The sequence below is a fragment of the Notolepis coatsorum genome, assembly GCF_963971535.1.
Source record: "Notolepis coatsorum genome assembly, chromosome: 13".
NCBI classification, from domain to species: Eukaryota; Metazoa; Chordata; class Actinopteri; order Aulopiformes; family Paralepididae; genus Notolepis; species Notolepis coatsorum.
In genome coordinates, this window is record NC_140177.1 from 5,146,412 (window position 1) to 5,166,856 (window position 20,445).

The 20,445-nt window shown below is 44.5% G+C and overlaps 1 protein-coding gene across 2 annotated transcripts; it reads left to right on the forward strand.

The window, feature by feature from the left end:
- Window positions 1-2,018: 2,018 nt before the first annotated feature.
- LOC311239024 (4-galactosyl-N-acetylglucosaminide 3-alpha-L-fucosyltransferase 9-like) lies at window positions 2,019-7,602 on the forward strand. Of its 2 annotated transcripts, none has more exons than XM_084327245.1 (2): window positions 2,019-2,139; window positions 5,234-7,602. In XM_084327245.1, exon 2 carries the CDS (start codon window positions 5,234-5,236, stop codon window positions 6,350-6,352), a length of 1,119 nt encoding a protein of 372 aa, XP_084183371.1. In that variant the 5' UTR covers window positions 2,019-2,139; the 3' UTR covers window positions 6,353-7,602. The 2 variants fall into 2 exon arrangements, with proteins under 2 accessions (XP_084183371.1, XP_084183370.1); XM_084327244.1 differs by lacking the exon at window positions 2,019-2,139 and adding an exon at window positions 2,189-2,329.
- The last annotated feature ends 12,843 nt before the right edge of the window (window positions 7,603-20,445 follow it).

Genomic DNA, 20,445 nt, shown 5'->3' on the forward strand with positions numbered 1-20,445 from the left:
CACAGACCAATTTGTTTATTGAGAACAAACAGCCCCTAGCGGTCTCACAGAACAAACCACTGAACAGGTTAAACTGGTCAGCACCCCCTCCAAGGAGCCAATGCAAATGAATTTGGCAGACACACATACACACACACGAAAGTGAATACCAGGAAGGCAGCAGGACCGGACGGCATCCCTGGATGTGTCCTAAAAGTCTGTACCGACCAACTGGCCCCGGTATTCACTGACATATTCAACCTGTTCTTAGAACAGTCTGTCATCCCCACCTGTTTGTAAAAGTCCACTATTATCCTTGTACCCAAAAAATCCATGCCCGCTTGCCTCAATGACTATCGCCCCCTGTAGCTCTCACCGCCATAGCCATGAAGTGCTTTGAGAAGGTAGTGAAGGGCTATCTGTTCCTCCCTCCCCAACACCCTGGACCCCCTGCTATTTGCATATCGCCCCAACAGGTCCACAGAGGACGCCATAGCCCATGTGCTGCACACGGCAGCATCACACCTGGACAAGAGGCAGGGGAACTACGTCTGTGAGAATGCTATTTATTGACTACAGCTGAGCATTCAATACCATAGTCGTCGTCAAGCTCAGAGGTCTTGAACTACAACCTCTGCCAGTGGGTCTTGGACTTCCTGACAGAAAACCCCAAGTGGTGAGAGCAGGTAACTGCACCTCCTCACTACTACCGTCTTGTAGTGTTGTAAGAGCCATATGAGTGTTTTAGTTATGTATTATTATTATTATTATTATTATTATTATTATTATTATTATTATTATTATTATTATTATTATTATTATTATTATTATTATTATTATTATTATTATTATTATTATTATTATTATTATTATTATTATTATTATTATTATTAATATTATTATTATTATTATCATTATTATTATTATTATATTATTATTAATATTATTATTATTATTATTATTATTATTATTATTATTATTATTATTATTATTATTATTATTATTATTATTATTATTATTATTATTATTATTATTATTATTATTATTATTATTATTATTATTATTATTATTATTATTATTATTATTATTATTATTATTATTATTATTATATCAAATAGAAGGATATGATTTATGTGAATGTTATGATTTATCTGTGTAGCCAAAAGGGGAATGCTTGCCCAGTGTTGGCCTATTCTGGGGGAAATGGATTGGCTCAGTTGTATTGTGGGTGGTTCACCTGACTTGCCTGAATGGCACTGTCTAGGCGGATCAGGCACTGCGCAGCTGAGGGCATAAATTAGTGATGGTAATCACCTGGGTGGGTCTAGAACGGGGAAAGGCACACAGTTTTCTCACCGCTTTGGTCCCATCTTCCATGTAAATTGCTTTTCTAAATAAATGGGATATCCATTTGATAGCTGACAACGGAACTGAAAGTGTGGAGACTATTATTAATTATTATTATTATTATGAGCTTATCTGCCCCACTAAGAGAGAGAGAGAGAGAGAGAGAGAGAGAGAGAGAGAGAGAGAGAGAGAGAGAGAGAGAGAGAGAGAGAGAGAGCAATGCTGACTCCGGGAGTCGAGACCGCAACCTCTTGCATTGGTGACGAGCGCAATCTCCGCTACGCCACCCGACCGCCCCCCAACCATTGTGGCTTTTTGTCCATACTGTTTTTGATCCTGAAACAAGGAGGCTGGTGCACCCAGCTCTCCACTTTTGTATTATAATAGTAGTCAAATAAATACTGTTATTTTTGCAAAATGTGTCTAACTCCTTGTGTCCACCATGTTGCAACCAAGGCCTAGGGGAAAACGAGCCATCTCTACTTGACTGTGGAGGCCTTAGGGAAAACGTCCAGGCTTGGTTGTAACACACATCTAGACTCTCTTGAACTCATGGTGCCATTATTGTTTGGCATCAATCCTAAAGAGAGGACGAGTCAGTCACAGGTAAGCAACTGAAACAGGTTTATCTAGTCGGGAGAGACAGACCAGGTGAGACGCCTGCTTTGGTCAGTCGGTCTCACCCAGCGGTCGACGAGTTCTATTCATCAAAACTGAGCCATGTGCTTCTAATGTCGGGTGGGGCACATTCCCTGTGGTATTGGTTTCTTCCCAACGTTTCAGCAGGAGGATATTGGAGGAGGAGTTGATGTGGTTAGTATGAGTCCCTGTCACTTCATAGAAACACTTCTCTGGTGTGTGCGCTGAATCTGTATCAGTGAGGAGTATTGGTGTTTACGGTATGTCCGTGTATTATGGTGTAATCTGATTATTGCAGTCGAGGGAGGAAGTTAACTTGAAGAGACTTGAGGATTTATTTTGAGTCTTGCAGACAGACGTTAAGGTAAGCATGAAAATCCTACACTTACTACATCCTCTCTCTCTAGGTATATATGTGTATAGGTGTGGTTACAGGTTATAATTATCTTCCATTAGTGGTGATGATGGATCTTTCAAGGAGGCTGAGCGGTTTGTAAAGTAGGTTCCTACTGGTCAGTCTGAGCTTTGATGGAGCAGATGATGCTATGTGACGTCAGCACAGTCTCATCTGTACTCATGCTACTATGTGACGTCAGCAGTCTCATCTGTACTCATGCTACTATGTGACATCAGCACAGTCTCATCTGTACTCATGCTACTATGTGACGTCAGCACAGTCTCATCTGTAGTCATGCTACTATATGTGACGTCAGCACAGTCTCATCTGAACTCATGCTGCTTCCTATGTGTTGTGTTTGAAAATACAGCTACTACCATGTTGGCAGGTTCCCTTCCTCTGTGATTTTATTATCTATGGTCTATCTATGTTGCATTATAGATATAGTCTTTTTATGTAAATGTAGCAAACGAATTTATGCAAAGTTGCAAAGGAGGGTGAGAGAGAGAGAGAGAGAGAGAGAGTGAGTGAGAGAGAGAGAGAGAGAGAGAGAGAGAGAGAGAGAGAGAGAGAGAGAGAGAGAGAGAGAGAGAGAGAGAGAGAGAGAGAGAGAGAGAGAGAGAGGCTGATTAAGAGGTAAAGTGCCTTTTTACCAAGAGGTAAAAAGCACAGGAAAATACAGAAATGTTTTGCCATACAACCAACCAACCCCCCCCCCTTATTGTGCCCTGTGTTTGGCTGCCCACTAAATAGTTAGGATGGGTCAAATGAGTGGGGCAGATAAGCTCATATATGGAAGGTATTGTGCATTTTATGAAAGAAGCATGAAACTTTCTACAGTGTTTCTATATTCCATGACGTTTGTTTTCAGACGTGGAAACACTTCTGAATTTACCTCTGGAACTTGTCAGAGGCTGTACACATTTTGGGCTCTCAAAAACATGTTATTTTAAACTTTTTTCCAGGCACAAAGGTATTATATCAAAAAGAAGAGTTGTGGAACCCACTGGTCATCACAAAAGTGCTTTAATAGATTAAATCAGCTGTATAGGATATGGCAATTGGGTTTCATGTCATACAAACACACCTCACACAAACACAAAGACTCAAAAAAGGACTTTCAACAATATGCGTGTACAATTTTATTGAACAGTTGACCTATCTCTTAACCTACCCTAGTTGTAGTAAGTAGTACCTGCCCTACAATGACATTATTAGTGAGGCCTAACAGTCTCCTGAGCATGAGAGCAAAGGGCAGTACACTTGAGGGCAGCCGTTTTGCACTTGCAGCATGTTGTACACCCTTTCTTGCAACCACAATGGATCAGTTCATAGCAGCTCTGTGATGCTTCTGGAAGGGTGGTCCACAGCGGCTGCCACCCCATTTATTCTTTCACCCACAGCCCCAATCAGCAGGGCTTGGCAGTACACAATTCTTGTGTAATAATAATAATAATAATAATAATAATAATAATAATAATAATAATAATAATAATAATAATAATAATAATAATAATAATAATAATAATAATAATAATAATAATAATAATAATAATAATAATAATAATAATAATAATAATAATAATAATAATAATAATAATAATAATAATAATAATAATAATAATAATAATAATCCAAATTTCATTCAGTGATATAGAGCATTTTGGTCAAATGTGAGAAAAAAGGTCTGCAGGTTTCCATTTTCTCATAGACTCCAATGCATTCAGCGGAAAATTCTCTTCCTGTTTTCGCTTGTGACTTTTCACCTAGATCCCTGATTCGCTTATCCCCACGTGGGGCACCATTGGAAAGCCTCACTCATTGGATACAACCCTTTATGCTTACACAATAGTGTCATCAGCATAAATATGGGCCTGACAACCATTCAAAGAAGAGACAATATCATTAATATGAATAGTAAAAAGGACAAGACCCAAAACCCTTTTATTTCTGGCGAAGACTCACATTGTGCACTTCCTGCCTTCACAAACATCTCTCAAACAAATAATTCTGAAACAAATCACAATTGTCTTTCTATCAGAACCAATATTACACAATGTTTGGCAAAGCAAATGGTGATCAACTGTATTTCTTTGACAGAGGCACACAAAAGGCACAGTGTTTCTTTCTATCGAATGCACTAAGTATATAATTCTTTTTTTTGTATCCTCTTTTTCTCCGCCTGATTTTCTATGCTTTCCTCCCCATCCCAATTTAGTCGTTATGCCAATTCCCCCCCTCCCCTACCTGGCCGTTGTGCGCATGTGCCCCCTACTGGTCGGTACAAGGGAACCCTGAAGTCTACCACATGCTTCCTCCGACACATGTGGAGACAGCCAGTGGCTCTCTTTTCACCTGGCAGCGAGGACTCTCATTGGTGAAGTGTAACGCGTGGGAGGTCACGCTGCCTTCACCACTTCCTGCCTTTCGCTGAGCAGGCGCCCATACCTGACCTGTAGGCGTCGCTGTCCACAACGCCAGATTACCCCCCACGACTTCCCTCCCGCTAACTTAGCCAAACGAGTTAGTATGACGATCGGCTCAAGCTGCAGGCAATGCTGACTCCTGGAGTCGAGACCGCAGCCTCTTGCATTGGTGACGAGCGCAATCTCCGCTATGCCACACGACCGCCCTTACAGTATATAATTCTTAACTAATGTAACAGCTGAAATAGTGCTGTGATTAGCTCTAAATCAAGATTGGTGCAGACTATTGAGGGTCTTGAAAGAAAATACTTGAGTTTGTTGTTTACAAAAGATTCCAGGATATTTGCTAAACAGGGTAGTTTGGAGATTGGGTGGTGAACAGTTATTTATGCCATCATTCATTCATTCATTCATTCATTCATTCATTCATTCTCTACCTCCACAGATGTCCATAACAGCCATTTCCAAAAAAAAACTGCTTCTTGCTGCTCTTGGGATTGTGTGCTCCATTGCAGTATTTTTCCTTTACGTTGAGCCACCATCTGCAAATTGCCCACCCCCAGCACCTGGTGAAGATATCATCCACACAGATGATAGTGAGGATGATGAAGAGGATGATGCCTTACCAGATCCCCCTGAGAAGCCCATCGTACTTCTGTGGTTCTGGCCTCTGGGCGAGATGTGGGACTTAAAGGACTGCGTCAGATACTACAACATCGATAGCTGCATTCTGACGGTCGACAGATCGCTGTACCCTAAAGCAGATGCCGTCATTTTCTATCAGAAAAACATTCTCCGGGACATAGAGGACATGCCCAAAGGTCCACGTCCGCCTTTCCAGAAATGGATTTGGTTTCACGTGGAATCTCCAACCAGAACACCGAGGATACCATACTTAGAAAACCTGTTCAACCTCACGCTGAGCTATCGAAGAGACGCTGACATCACTGTGCGGAACGAACTGGTGATCAAGAAACCAGACGAGGGGGACGATTTTGTTCTGCCCAAGAAGGACAAGTTGGTCTGTTGGATTGTGAGCAACAAAAACCCACGCACTGGGACAGGTATGAGGTCAAGGTATTACCAAGAACTAGTGAAACACATCAAGGTGCATGTCTACGGCCTGGCCTTCACAGGGAGACGTTTGAGCTTTGATGAATACTACCCAACCATCGCAAGCTGTAAGTTTTACCTCTCATTTGAGAACGCAATCCATAGAGACTACATCACAGAGAAGGTGAATGGGCCGCTCTGTGCAGGAACTGTGCCGGTAGTTTTGGGCCCAAAAAGAGACAACTACGAACAGTTCATCCCTGCTGACTCCTTTCTCCATGTAAATGACTTCCCTCATCCAAAGGCTCTGGCAGACTTCCTGCTCAACTTGGATAAGAACGATGAGGAGTACCTACGTTACTTTCGCTGGAGGAAGTTCTACAAAGCCACTCCCCATCTCTTGTCTACTAACAAAGAATTTATTCAGCCTGTCTGTCTTGCCTGTGAACACATGTCAAGAGATAAGGATTTCCGTGTTGTTCATAACCTTTACAAGTGGTACGCTTCATGATCAGATGCATATATTATTATTAGGGATGTCCGATATTATCAGCCTACCGATATTATCGGCCGATATCGGCATTAAAATGTGATATCAGAAAATATCGGTATCGGTTTTCAAAAAAAGAAAAAAACAATTAAAAAAATGTACCCAGGCAAGCAAGTAAGAACAAATTCTAATTTTATTTATTGTCAAAAGTATGCATAATGTTGTGTTAATTCCACAACAAGAGATATGTAAGGGATAATGTATAGCTACGAGGTCATTGTCGCAAAATAATTGACCGACACAGAGTTTAAAATACCGAGCCGCCTCGGCGAGGTGTTTTAAACGTCAGTGAAGGTCAATTATTTTGCGACAATGATCGAGTATAGCTATACATTATTTCGCTTATTACATGGCTAACTTACTAACAATATACCGAATTCATTTTACATCGACTCGCAACACTGGTTCTGGCTGCGTTCTGGCTCCGCTCGTCGCTCCGCCCCCTGTCATCGCCGGCAGCTACGTGTCTAATTGCACTGAAACAGTGTGTGTCAGTGGGCTTGATTGCGAACAGCTGCGCACAGCGGTCATTATTGTCCCACAGCGGTCATTATTGTCTGATAACTGACCTCTGACGCGCGCTATTGACCAATCACAAGCAAGCATTTCGGCGAATGTGAAAACGCCATGTAATAAGTAATGTTAATTACCTGAAATTATTCAGTTTTCTGGGGGGGAAACCCTGCATATATCGGTATCGGTTGATATCGGTTGATATCGGTATCGGAAATACTTTATATATATATATGTATTTAAATGATTAATCCTCCACTGCACTGTTTTTTGTCCTGTGTCTGTGTTGGTGTTTGTCGTAACTGTGAAAAAAGAAAGGAAAAAATGCATACACTGTAATGCTGCAACAATTACCAATGTGTTTTTACACAAATGGCTTAATAAAGGAATCGGAATCTGAATCTGAATCTGAATCTGAAATTAAGAGTTGGACAATATCGGTATATCGGTATCGGTAAAAAAGCCAATATCGAGCATCCCTAGTTATTATGTTTTGGCGGAAAATTATGATTTATTTTCTACTAATGACAAGGCACAAAGAAACAGTGATTTGTTTTAGGCAGATGCTATTAACTATATTAACTAGTCAAGGCTGTACAGAGAATATGTATTTAAACAGAGGTATGAACATGATCATATTTTCGACCACATCACCATACAGGACAAGTAAATAAGCACTGGAAAAACTAAAAACGGTCTCTTCAATGGCCTTGGGAGAATAGGCAGGGCCGGTTCTAGATTGTTGGGACCCTATGCAAAATCTTGTATTCCTTTTGTTGATTAGTCTATATAAACCCCTCCCCCCAGATTAACAATCTGTATTCGTTTTGTTGATCTGCCTATATACCTCTCCCCCCAGATTAACAATCTGTATTCCTTTTGTTGATCTGCCTATAAACCCCTCACCCAGGGGTGCAGTCGTAATATGGGCGAAGGCCAAACGCCCGCGCACACGTGCACGCGCATACATGTTCCCTCGGTTGCGCACAGAACAGATGATATCCTTCCAGTCGGGAGATCAAGCAACCCCCCACCACACCTACAGGGCTTGTATTTGGTTGTCGGTATCCTATTATTATGCAAAGTCTAGGTGATAAGTGCCGGCGGCCGGGGTATACGGGCCGACGAGTCATTTTTGTCTTATCACCTAGACTTTGCATAATAATAGGATGCGCGCACTTCGGCCTCAGTGACGAATCCCAAACGTCGTTTGACCGCGTATGCCCAGCACTGCACCCCTGCCCTCACCCCAGATTATCAACCTAAAGCAAAAGCAAGAACTTCATACATAATTTTATATATATATATGTATATTGTGACGGAGCGCAGGGCCGTAGCCAGGGTTTAGAAATTAGGGAGGTAAAAAAAATGTTATACAAATTTTCTTACGCAACTAAGAAATCCATTATCTAGATATCAACTTAAGGTCAGTCACTCACAAAGTAATTTTACAGGACGTGGGGGCACTTACAGGTTAGTGGCCTAAAGAGTGCACCAAAAATGAACTGGTACATTCAGGTCCAGAATTGTTGGAATTCCCTGACAAAGATGTGCAAAAAGCTGTACAATTTAAACAATACCATACTGGTAATGAGAAAATAGTTGTTTATTCAATTAATGCATGGAGCTGTTCCATCTTATTTCATTTGATACTAACTACTCAGTTCATACAGATTTCAAGTATCCAAATATCAATGATGAATATTGCATAAGGTTTACACAGTTAATGGATCACCTTTTTGTTTTATATTCATGTTCAGAGAGGAGTAATAGTTAGATAATAATAATAATAATAATAATAATAATAATAATAATAATAATAATAATAATAATAATAATAATAATAATAATAATAATAATAATAATAATAATAATAATAATAATAATAATAATAATAATAATAATAATAATAATAATAATAATAATAATAATAATAATAATAATAATAATAATAATAATAATAATGGATTGGATTTATATAGCGCTCACTCTTTACTCAGAGCGCTTCACAGAGTCCATTATTAGTTCATACACAATCATACCGGTGGTGGCAGGGGTGCAGTCGTGCACACACGCGGTTACACGCCGTGTTATTAGATCACTGAGGCAGAACTAAGTACGCGCGATCGCGCACGGATGTGTACTCGCGTGTACGCGCACACAAAAATGCGCTGTATCCATTCGTTGTGAATAAGTACCCGGCCGGCGACCACCGTTTTACATAAGAAAAAGCGCAGGTAGACTAGGTGTCTGGGTGTTGGCTATCTGAATGCATCTCCCCCTTCATTCTGTGTGACGGCAGTGGAGGTGAATACTAATGTGGCTCGGAATTCGTGATGGGGGTCTACCTGCTTATGATTGAATCAAGTGTTTGCCGTGCTGCACGCCAGCTTTCCAATTGCTCTCGCGCGCGCACATTCAAAAAGAGCGCGTATGATAGAAAGATTGCACTTGCGTATATGCGCTTGTGTGTGTGTGTGTGTGTGTGTGTGTGTGTGTGTGTGTATAACTGCGCGCGCGAGTGGGTGTGAGCGCACCACAAGGTTCATCACCAAACCTCCCTTGCTGTGCACTAGGAGTCATGCACACACAAACTTCAAGTAAACACAAGTTGTCTGATTATTTTAAGTTTGCTTTTGTGTTTGTGTGTAAAACAATTTCTTTAATTGAATTAACTTAAACTAAAAGTAAATACAAACTAAATTAACAATGTAACTTACATTGCTAATTTAGTTTGTATTTACTTTTCTAGTTTAAGTTGATTCAATTAAAGAAATTGTAACTACTATTACATTTAAAACATTGTTTGTTTTTCAACCATATCTGTTGACAATATAATTTCTTTATATATTGAAGGCTACATCCTGCTACCTTTTTCAGCTTCTCTATTTCAAAAAAATAAAAATAAAAAAATGTTCTGTGCGCATGCACGTACCCGCGCGCGCATGCGCGTGCACGTGGCGTGGCGTGTTACCAGTTCCCATATTACGACTGCACCACTGGGTGGTGGTAAGCTACAATTGCAACCAGAGCTGCCCTGAGGCAGACTCACGGAAGCGTGGCGAATAATCAACGCCTACGGCCAGGGCCGGACTGGGGAAATAATTCATACCGGGAGATATAGCGCGAAATATAGCACCAATCAGGCCACTTTTTAAGCGGGGGGTCTGGGGATCCCCCACCAGGACATTTTTTGTTACAAAGACTTAATTTCCTGCATTCTGGTGAATTTTAGTGCATGTGAATCACAAACTAATGAGCCAACAATTGCTTAGTACAATGTACTGTTATGGACCTATATATAATTATTTTTTTTTAATCTGTGCAGGCCAGGCCACCGGGAAAACTCCCGGTGCTCCCGATGGCCAGTCCGGGCCTGCCTACGGCCCCTCCGACCACCACCAACATTAATTCACATGCATACACATTCATACGAGGCAAGTAGGTTAAGTGTCTTGCCCAAGGACACAACGGCAATGGGATGGACATGGGCTTGATTGTGATTTATATGGAAATTAAATCAATGGTGTGTTTGTACAGTTAATGTGCCTACCACGTGAAGGTGCATGCTCAATGGACAGCACAATAACTATTTGTGTAGGTGGAGACTAGAGCTAGCACAGATAGTAATAAGTTATAACAGTAAGTAATCCATACCATATATATCCTAATAGTTAATACATAATTAAAGTAGGCATACATTTTTGCAGTTGAGCAAAAATTAGCAGTTGAGTAGGCTATATGTGCTGTGTTTTTATGTTTTTATGTCTTCCATCGAGGACCACCTTGGAAATAAGTGTTTGCTTTTATAGGTGATATCCTCAGGAATACAAATTGGTCATGAATATAATAAATATAAATACATTTGGAATAATTTCCAAATAAAAATCAAATCAAATCAAAAAAGCAGTTTTTGCAGTTGAGCTACATGTGTTGTATATTATACAGCCTTTTCGTGCATCTTTATCAAGGGAACCCTTATCCTAATGATTTTTTAAATAATATTATGATGATACGATATTGAAGAGTTTACCGCCGGCCACTAGGGGGCAGCGTCTCGTGTCGTTAGTAGTGCTGACCGGCTTATTTTATACCTAATTATACCTAGGTCACTCACAGTAACGTGGGCTTAGTTTAGCCAACGCGATGCTGACCAAATAACGTTATCATTCATATTATTATCGACATCATCACCATGGCATGGCACACACACACTACCTCAGGCTCCTCCTGCTCCCTGTCCCTCGGCTCTGTCCAGCTCACCTGAGGCTGTTGCTGCACTACTGTGGGTGACGAAGTTGAAATGTGAGAGAGGAGGGGGGGGGGGGGGCTTAGTAAGAGATGTGATTGGGCGGCGGGCCAGCATAATGAGCTGCTGTTCCAGCCTAGTGGGGGGGGGGGGGGGGGCTTAGTAAGAGATGTGATTATTGGGCCAGCCCAGTGTCAGTCAGTACCAATGGGCCGCTGTCCCAGCCGCGTGAATACTTTCCCTAAGGTGGTTGTCCTTCCGCGTTCGGTTTGCGCAATCTGATTGGCCACTGGCGTTTCTGATCATGTGACATGTGCGCCAATCGTGTGACGGCAAGTTCTGCGCCAATTTCCGGGTCTAACAGCCTGCAAACTACCTAACGCCTAGTTTATCACTGGTTAAGCTTAGGCGACTCTTTCGAAGTTGGTTAAGGTTAGAGTTTGGAATCAGGGCTGGTGTTCTATCGCCCTGCTCTAAAGACAAACTCTAACCTTAACCAACTTCGAAAGAGTGCCTAAGCTTAACCGGCGAAAGAACTTGCCGTCACACGATTGGCCGCACATGTCCAGAAACGTCAGTGGCCAATCAGATCGCGCAAACTGACAACCCCCTTAGGGAAAGTATTCACGCGTCCCAGCCTAGTAGTGGGCCGCAGTGGCGGCTGGTCCATAGAGGGCGCTAGAGCGCCGCCCCCCCCCCCCCCCCCCCCTGGTTAAAAGAAGAAGAAGAAAGAATTATTTGCGTGTCCTATTCATCCCCCGGCCGCGTGAATACTTTCCCCAAGGCAGTTGTCCTTCCGCGTTCGGTTTACGCGGCCTGATACAACTGCTTTGGGGAAAGTATTCACGCCCCCTGGCCCCTAGCGGCCTAGCCCCCTCCAACCCCTTTTCATGGGCACTCGATCTCAGCTCCACGGTCAGTGCGCAACTCACAGGGCAAATACATACGTACGTAAATAAATACGTACGTACAACATAACACAATCAAATACGATATCCGAGGGCGTTTGGTCTAGTGCCCGAAGTAGTCACTCTATTGGCTGGCGAGTGGCACGTGACTTCACGTCCCTACTCACCTCGAGTCTAGTAGGGAAATACGCTTGGCTAGGAGTTGTCAGAAATTGATAATAATCACAAGATACTGTACATTCAGACAGTGTTTGATCTAACTAAATAGATTTATATGGACACTTTTATGGAAAGTTCAAGCCTGGACCACAAAGCTTCTCAAAGGGTTAGGCTATACTCTGTCTTAGCTGGTTCGATAACAACAACAACAACAACAACAACAACAACAACAACAACAAGCTATATATTTTTTTGTGGACAGCTGAATGTCAACTCTTCTGATGGTAAGTCTTTATGTTTAATTTATGCAAGCCAGCCTTGGCTCTTTTTTTTTTTTTTTTTTTTTTTATTGGTCTTTTTCCCCCTCCATTTTCCTCCGATTTTCTCCCATCCCAATGTTAGTCGTATGCCAATTCCCAGTCCCTTCCTGGTCGCTGCGCTTTACCCCCCACAGTCAGATCATTTGGGAGAGTGGAGGCTACCACGTGCTTCCTCCGACACACGTCCAGCCAATCACCGCTTCTTTTCACCTGGCAGCGCGGATTCTCATTGAGAGGGCGTAGCGTGTGGGAGGACCACACTATCCCCCTCACGTCCAATCCTTAGCAGGCGCCCCGACCGAACTGTAGGAGTCGCTGTTTACAACGACCCGGACCCACCCCGCCAGCTTCTCCCACCCTCTGATACAGCCAATTGTATCAGTGCAGACGGCCAGCCAAGCTGGTGACAACCCCGGAGCTGTGAGCTGGATTCGAACAGGCGAACCAAGCTCACAGCTCCGGGGCTGGTGACGAACGCAATCTCCGCTCGACCACCTAACCGCCTGCCAGCCTTGGCTCTTTTAACAATATGCAAACTATGCTGTACTCATAGTCTCATACTGACGTTATTCATATACAGTATATGTCTGATCTGCTTGGGATTCCACGTGAGGTTAATGCTGTGTGCGAGAGAGAGAGAGAGAGAGAGAGAGAGAGAGAGAGAGAGAGAGAGAGAGAGAGAGAGAGAGAGAGAGAGAGAGAGAGAGAGAGAGAGAGATCGGGAGATCGGGAGATCGGGAAATCGGGATGTGCGTGTTTGGAAACCTGGCTGCATGGTTGGACTGTGATCATATTGATTGATGGCAATGGTGATAGTTGTACTGTAACTGTACCTACTTAAATATTTGTACGCTTGTGGTTTCACAGACGCTCTGACGCACACAGTAGGCTACTCAGTGTGTAGTTTCGCGATGCGTGCGCACGTGCGTGTTTGTGTGACATTGTGATACCTTGTTACATGTTAATTTTTGGTATCGACCCCCCTGGAGAAAAATTCACCAGCCGCCACTGGTGGGCCGGTCGTTAGGCTGGTAAAGCTATGCCTCCTAAAGTACCGGCTACAGGCTTTCCGGTTTCGACAAAACAATTATAGAAACGTGTGAAGTGCACAATATTTCCTCGTTTAAGCCACTGCTTTGCCTGAAGAATTTACTACATGACCGGGACGTTCTAGCTTGTTTGCCGACAGGATTCGGGAGAAGTTTGGTCCGTTCGGAGGCAGCTTCCAGGGGAAGTACATACACCGGAAATTCTACCACATTCACACTTTCGGCCGTAGTGCTTTACCAGGCTTTATCTCACGGAGGAGATAAAACTGGGAACGAGGTTAGCTGGTCGTTGACCAAACTTTCTTTTTTTATATAAATCGGCCCAAAGGGCGCGTCGGCCCACCGGGAAAATGTCCAGATTACCAGTCCAGCCCACGGCGCAGGCTAAGGTTGCCACCCGTCCTGTAAAATACGGAATCGTCCCGTAATTGGAAACGAAAAGACACGTTCCGTATTGAACTGATACAGGACGCACTTTGTCCCGTTTTTTAAGGTCGGGGAATCAGTATGAAAGACAGGGCGATGGTGTGCTGTCCTGTCTCTCCGCTGTGTGACTGGGAATGTGAGAGCTCAGCTGTCCGCAAGTCAGTCAGTGTGTTGCCAAGTATAGTGAGAGAAATGAGCCAGCTGACCTACAAAAACAAGCCAAAAAAGTTGAGGAAAATAAACAGACTTGCCAACTCTGGTGAATGAATGAATAAATGAATGAAAACTTTATTTAACAGATTGCAGAATGGGTACAATACAGTACGGCTCAATACACACAATTATTAAGGGGATGCAGACCTGAGAAAGACGTTTGTCTTGTTTACATCAGGGTCCCCCATTTTCAATTCATATAGACATTTATGACATACTGTACACAACATACATGACATTTATGGCATAGGGACATATAGGTATTTAGTACTGATACATTTGTGACATAAACGGTATTCAAATATACAGTACTGTTACCCCTAGATCCTGACAGAGTATATACATATGATGGAGGGGACTGTACATTAGGAGGGGGTGGGTGGGTGGGAGAGAAATATACATACGGTGGGGTGGAGACTGTACATTTGGAGAGGGTGGGTGGGTGGGTGGGAGAGAAATATACATACGGCGGGGAGGGAATACATGCGGTGGGGAGGAGACTGTCTATTGGGAGGTGGTGGGGGGTTTGGGCATTTACGGTGGCCAGTTTCGAATTGTAGCCTCCCGTAGGTGCTCTTTAAGAGCGGTTTTGAATGTGGGTAGGGATTCACATTCTTTTACAGCTTTGGGTAGGGCATTCCACATTGATGTGGCATAATTGCGAAATGTGTTTAGTCCCTTGTTTGAGCCGAATCTGGGTTTAACATGATTTGTTGAGCTTCCTCTGGTGTAGTGGTTGTGGTATTCACTGACCTTTGGGAAGTATTTTGACATGTACATGGGTACCGTAGTCGTATAGTGTATCTTGTAGACCAGGCCCATTGCAAGTTGCTGTACTCTGTTGTCTACTCTAAGCCATCCTAGGTTGTCAAAGTGGGCAGGGGTGAGGTGGGTTCTGGGGGTAAGGTCAAGTAGTAGTCTGACCAGTTTGTTTTGTGATGTTTGTAATCTTGTTTTTAGCGCCTTTGAGGTGCTTTGGTACCATGAGGTGCACGCATAGTCGTAGTACCCTTGAATGAGTGCTCCTGCCAGAGTCTTCAGGGTATTCTTGTTTACCAGAGAGGAGATCCGGTACAAGAATCTAGTTCGTTGGTTGACTTTTTTTATTACATTGGATGCCATTTTGTCACAGGAAAGATTTGCCTCTAGGATGGAACCCAGGTAGGTAATTTCGTCTTTCCTTGTGACAATATTGTCACCCACTGTAACTGAGAAACCGTCGGTCTTGCTGAGTTTGTTATTTGAACCGAAAAGAATGGACTCTGTTTTGCCCATGTGTAATGATAGTTTGTTATCAGCGAGCCATATGCAGATTTTGCCTAGTTCCGAGCTGAGGGTTTTTTCAACCTGCAACTTGTTCTTGTCAGAGACCAGCAGGGCTGAGTCGTCCGCAAACAGGAACAAGTTGCAGTCACAGGTTGACGACATGTCATTTGCATAAATTAGGAACAGTAGCGGTCCTAGTATGCTTCCTTGTGGAACACCACAGCTCACTGTGAGGGGGCGGGGATAGAGTACCGTTTACCTCTACCATCTGTTCTCTCCCCTCCAGGTAGGATTGCATCCAGCTCACTGATAAACTATCAAAACCAATTGCTTTTAGCTTGTCAATCAGAATGGAGTGATTGACAGTGTCGAAAGCCTTTTGTGGGTCCAGCATGACCATGCCGCAGTATTTGCCCGCGTCCACCTCTTGTTTGATGTTGTCGTTCAAATAGAGGAGGCATGTGTCAGTGGAGTGGGATGTTCTGAAGCCAGATTGGAATTCGTAGATTAGATTTTTTTCCGCCAGGTACTTTTCAACCTGTTCGTAGACTATTTTCTCCATGACTTTCGAGATGGAGGTAAGAATAGAAACAGGGCGGTAGTTGCCTGGGTCTAATTTGCTGCCCTTTTTGTGCAGAGGGGTCACTCTCGCAATTTTGAAGTCCTTGGGGACGTGTCCCTGTTTTATAGAGAGGTTTATTATGTGTGTGATGACTGGGGTGATGGCGGCTGCTGAGTCTCTGAGGAATTTGGAGGGGATGTTGTCATGGCCAGTGGCCTTGTTAGGTTGGAGGGCGCTCAGTTTTTTGAGTACCTCATCTGTTGTTACCATTTCAAGTTTGAAGTCGTCTTTGTGGTCTGCAGTATTTCCCAGAACGTGAGATATAGGCACAAATGCATATATTAGATCATCAAATGCAGTTTGATATCGATCGACGCCAGATAAAAAATTTCAACTGTACATGATCCTAAGGGTTATGACTGATCATGCGCGGGTGAACGGAGGGGGGGGGGTCGTTTATAATTCCGTGATAGTCGTTAGATGCTTCATGTAGTATGGGTGATATATTGATCAGAGCAGTTTGTATCGAAAATGATAAACAAAAACGCTGAAACTCACGGCAGTCTCCTCGTACCGTTGGGCGATGAGAGTCAAGTCAAGTCAAGAGTTTTAATTGTCACGGCATACAGGTATACAATGAAATGCGGCTGGTCTTGCCCGCGACGATGTGCAATACAGTGGTACAACATATAATAGAATCCAATAAAATACAGTGGTACAACATATTAATAGAATCCAATAAACAGTGCAATAAACATGTACATGGTGTGCCATCTCGGTATCTGTACATTAGTATTTACAGAGCATATAGGACATGCTAGGTAGCTTTAGTAGTGCAATACACTGTTCCTGATGTTATACTACTTTAAGTGGCCTTTCCTCTGGCCATAAGTGTGCGTGTGTGCGGCATGAGTGTTAAGCGTGCTGTGTGTGAGCGTGCTCAGCGTGCGTGTCGTGTATGTGCTTGTGTGTGGATAGTTCAGTTTCTGTGTCTCTCAATGTTCATTGTTCAAGGCTCTGATGGCCTGGGGGAAGAAGCTTAGCCTAAGCCTCTCCGTCCTAGTAGCTGGAGTTCGCAGGCGTCTGCCTGACCTCAGCAGCTGGAACAGGCTGTTATTGGGGTGGTGGGGGTCTTTCATTATCCTGCAGGCTCTGGATTTGCACCTCTTGTTGTATAGAGCCTGCAGGGGAGGTAGCGCAATACCCGTGGTACGCTCGGCTGAGCGCACCACTCTCTGTAGGGCCTTCTTGTCCTGTGCCGTGCTGTTCCCATACCAGGCAGTGATGTTTCCGGTCAAGATGCTCTCTACAGCTCCTGAGTAGAAGGACTGGAGTATCTTCCCCGATACTCTGAACTTCCTTAACTGTCTCAGGTGGTAGAGGCGCTGCTTCGCTTTCTTTACTACTGTGTCTATGTGTGTTGACCATGTCAGGTCCTCTGAGATGTGGACCCCCAGGTACTTGAAGCTGCTCACCCTGTCCACGGTAGCCCCGTTAATCGTCAGTGGTGTGTGTGTCTCCTGCTGTCCTCTCCTATAATCCACGATCAGCTCCTTGGTTTTACCAATGTTCAGGAGCAGGCTGTTGTCCTGGCACCAACGTTCCAGTACCTCAACCTCCTCTCGGTAGGCCTTCTCGTCGTTGTCCGAGATCAGCCCCACCACCACCGTGTCGTCGGCGAACTTCACAATGGAGTTGGAGCTGAACTTGGCCGCACAGTCGTGTGTGTAGAGTGAGTACAGCAGGGGGCTTAGAACACAGCCCTGGGGGGACCCGATGCTCAGGGTGATGGTGTTGGAGGTCTGACCCCCCACCCTGACCGCCTGGGGTCTTTCACTCAGAAAGTCCAGTACCCAGGCGCTCAGGGCGGAGCTCAGGCCTAGCTCGATCAGCTTGTCCACCAGTCTGGTGGGGACTATGGTGTTGAACGCTGAGCTGTAGTCAATGAACAACAGTCTCACATAGCCCCCCTTCTGACGGTCAAGGTGGGAGAGAGTGCTGTGCAGTACCTGGGAGACCGCGTCATCAGTGGACCTGTTTGTCCTGTATGCAAATTGCATAGGGTCCATATCACTGGGGAGAGAGGCACAAATGTGGTCCTTGACCAGCCTCTCGAAACATTTCATGACCACAGAGGTGAGTGCCACCGGTCTGTAATCATTTGGACATGTTGGGGAGGGTTTCTTCGGTACAGGGATGATGGTAGACATCTTGAAGCAGGCAGGGACTACTGACTCCGCCAGGGATTGATTAAATATGGCGGTGAACACCGGGGCAAGCTGGTTTGCACAGGACTTAAGTATGCGTCCTGTTATACCATCTGGGCCTGCAGCCTTCCTGGTGTTCACCTGCATAAATGCTCTTCTCACACTGTGTTCCGACAACGAGAGAGCGCCCCCGCCCCCCCGCGGTTGCCCCCCCCCCTCCACAACAGCCGGTGCGCCAGTGACGTCACTAGCCAGAGGGCTAGCGGCGACACTGTCTACACCGAACCGAGCGTAGAAGGAGTTGAGTTTGTCCGCTAGAGAGGCGTCGTCGCTCCCCATTGAGGGGGCGCTGACTTTGTAGTCAGTTATTGTCTTCAGTCCCCTCCACAAGCCTCTTGTGTCGTTTTGTGCCATTTGTGTCTCCAGTTTCTCAGCATATGTCCTCTTAACAAGTTTAACAGCCTTGCGCAGAGTGTAGACTGAAGCCTTGTACTCTTCCATATTTCCTGACTCTCTGCCCAGGTTATAAGCCGTGGTGCGTGAGTTTAGGGCTATTCTTATAGTGCTGTCCACCCAAGGTTTCTGGTTTGGGAAAACCCGCGCCTTCTTTGTGAGGACAATGCCGTCTACCACTGTTGCTATGTAACAAACAACGGTATCAGCGTACTCGCTGACGTCACTGGCGCTTCCTTTAAACATGTCCCAGTCTGTATCCGCAAACGCGTCACGGAGCTCGGTCTCTGATTCGTCAGACCACTTTTTTGTCTCACGTGACACGACGACGTCACGCGATCTTTGTTTGTATGCTGGGATTAAAAAAATTTAGTCGTGATCGCTCGCGCTTGCAGAGCCCATCAGTGGCGGAGCCGCTACAGCCTTGTAGGCAGCTCTGAACGGGGTGTAGCAGTGGTCGAGTGTGTTCCCCCCTCTTGTGGAGCAGGCGATGTGCTGAAAAAAGGTCGGCATCACTTTTTTCAGGTTTGCCTGATTGAAGTCACCAGTCACTATCGTCGCGGCTTCCGGGTGCTTGATCTGCTGTTTGTTGATGTGGTCGTGTAATTCCACCAGCGCTTTGCCAGTATTTGCCTGTGGGTGAATATACACGACGGATATAATGACCGCGGTAAACTCACGGGGTAGGTGGTACGGTCGGCACAGGATTTGGAGATGTTCCATATCTGGGGAGCATGAACTTGAGAGGACATGTACTTCCTTGGGATTAACCCAGAGATTGTTCGTGAGGATGCAGACCCCACCTCCGATGCTCTTCCCAGAGGCTGCTGTGCGATCTGCTCTCAGGACGGTGAAATTGTCCGATGGAGAGACGCTGTTGTCCGGCGTCGCTGGCTTGAGCCATGTCTCAGTGAAACACATGATGTTAACGTCTCTCATCTCCCGTTGGAATCGGACCCTCGCTCTCAAGTCGTCCATCCTTCTCTCCAACGAACGTGCATTCGCCAGAAAGATGGATGGAATTGCTGGACGGTAAGCAGATCTTTTTAATCTAAGTCTGATACCGCCTCGTCTACCTCTATGCTTCTTTCTGCCGTTTCCTTTGTTGTCGTTCTCCCGCTTGATTTCTGTTAGCCATTCTGGGCATAAAGTGTCTCCCAACTCCTCTTTGAGTCCGGAGTTTAGGTCCATAAGTGTCTGGCGGTCGTATGACATACCCGCCAGTGATGTTTTAATAAAAAAAGTCGAAAAAACAAACATAATAGCTAAAAATGTGCACAATCGTCGCGGAGCTAAACCAAAGGCGACTGACCGGGGTCGCGCCATAGAGTGGAGCAAACAGATCCCAGTTATGTGGTGGGGATCTAGGCGATCCATTTCCGGTTTGTATATTACTAATACACGCCCAAATCATAGATTATTGAGTTATGGCAAAGATCCATATCCACGGTGTGTGTATTGAGTCACGGGACACTAAAACGAGTGGCCGGACAGAATTAGGGGACGGACCGAGCTGCAATGGGCATTTCCGGTTTGGCAACTCACCGATCAGCCACCAGGTGGCAGTATTGAAGCGTTGCAGAGTTGTGCTGAGTCCATCAGCATCTGACAAGGCTCCGTGAGTGGAATATGAATACCATGGCGAAAATATGAAATTATGATCAGAATCACGTCGTACACCGTTATTGTCAGAATTCGCATGAACTTGAAACCCGTCGTACGACGTTAT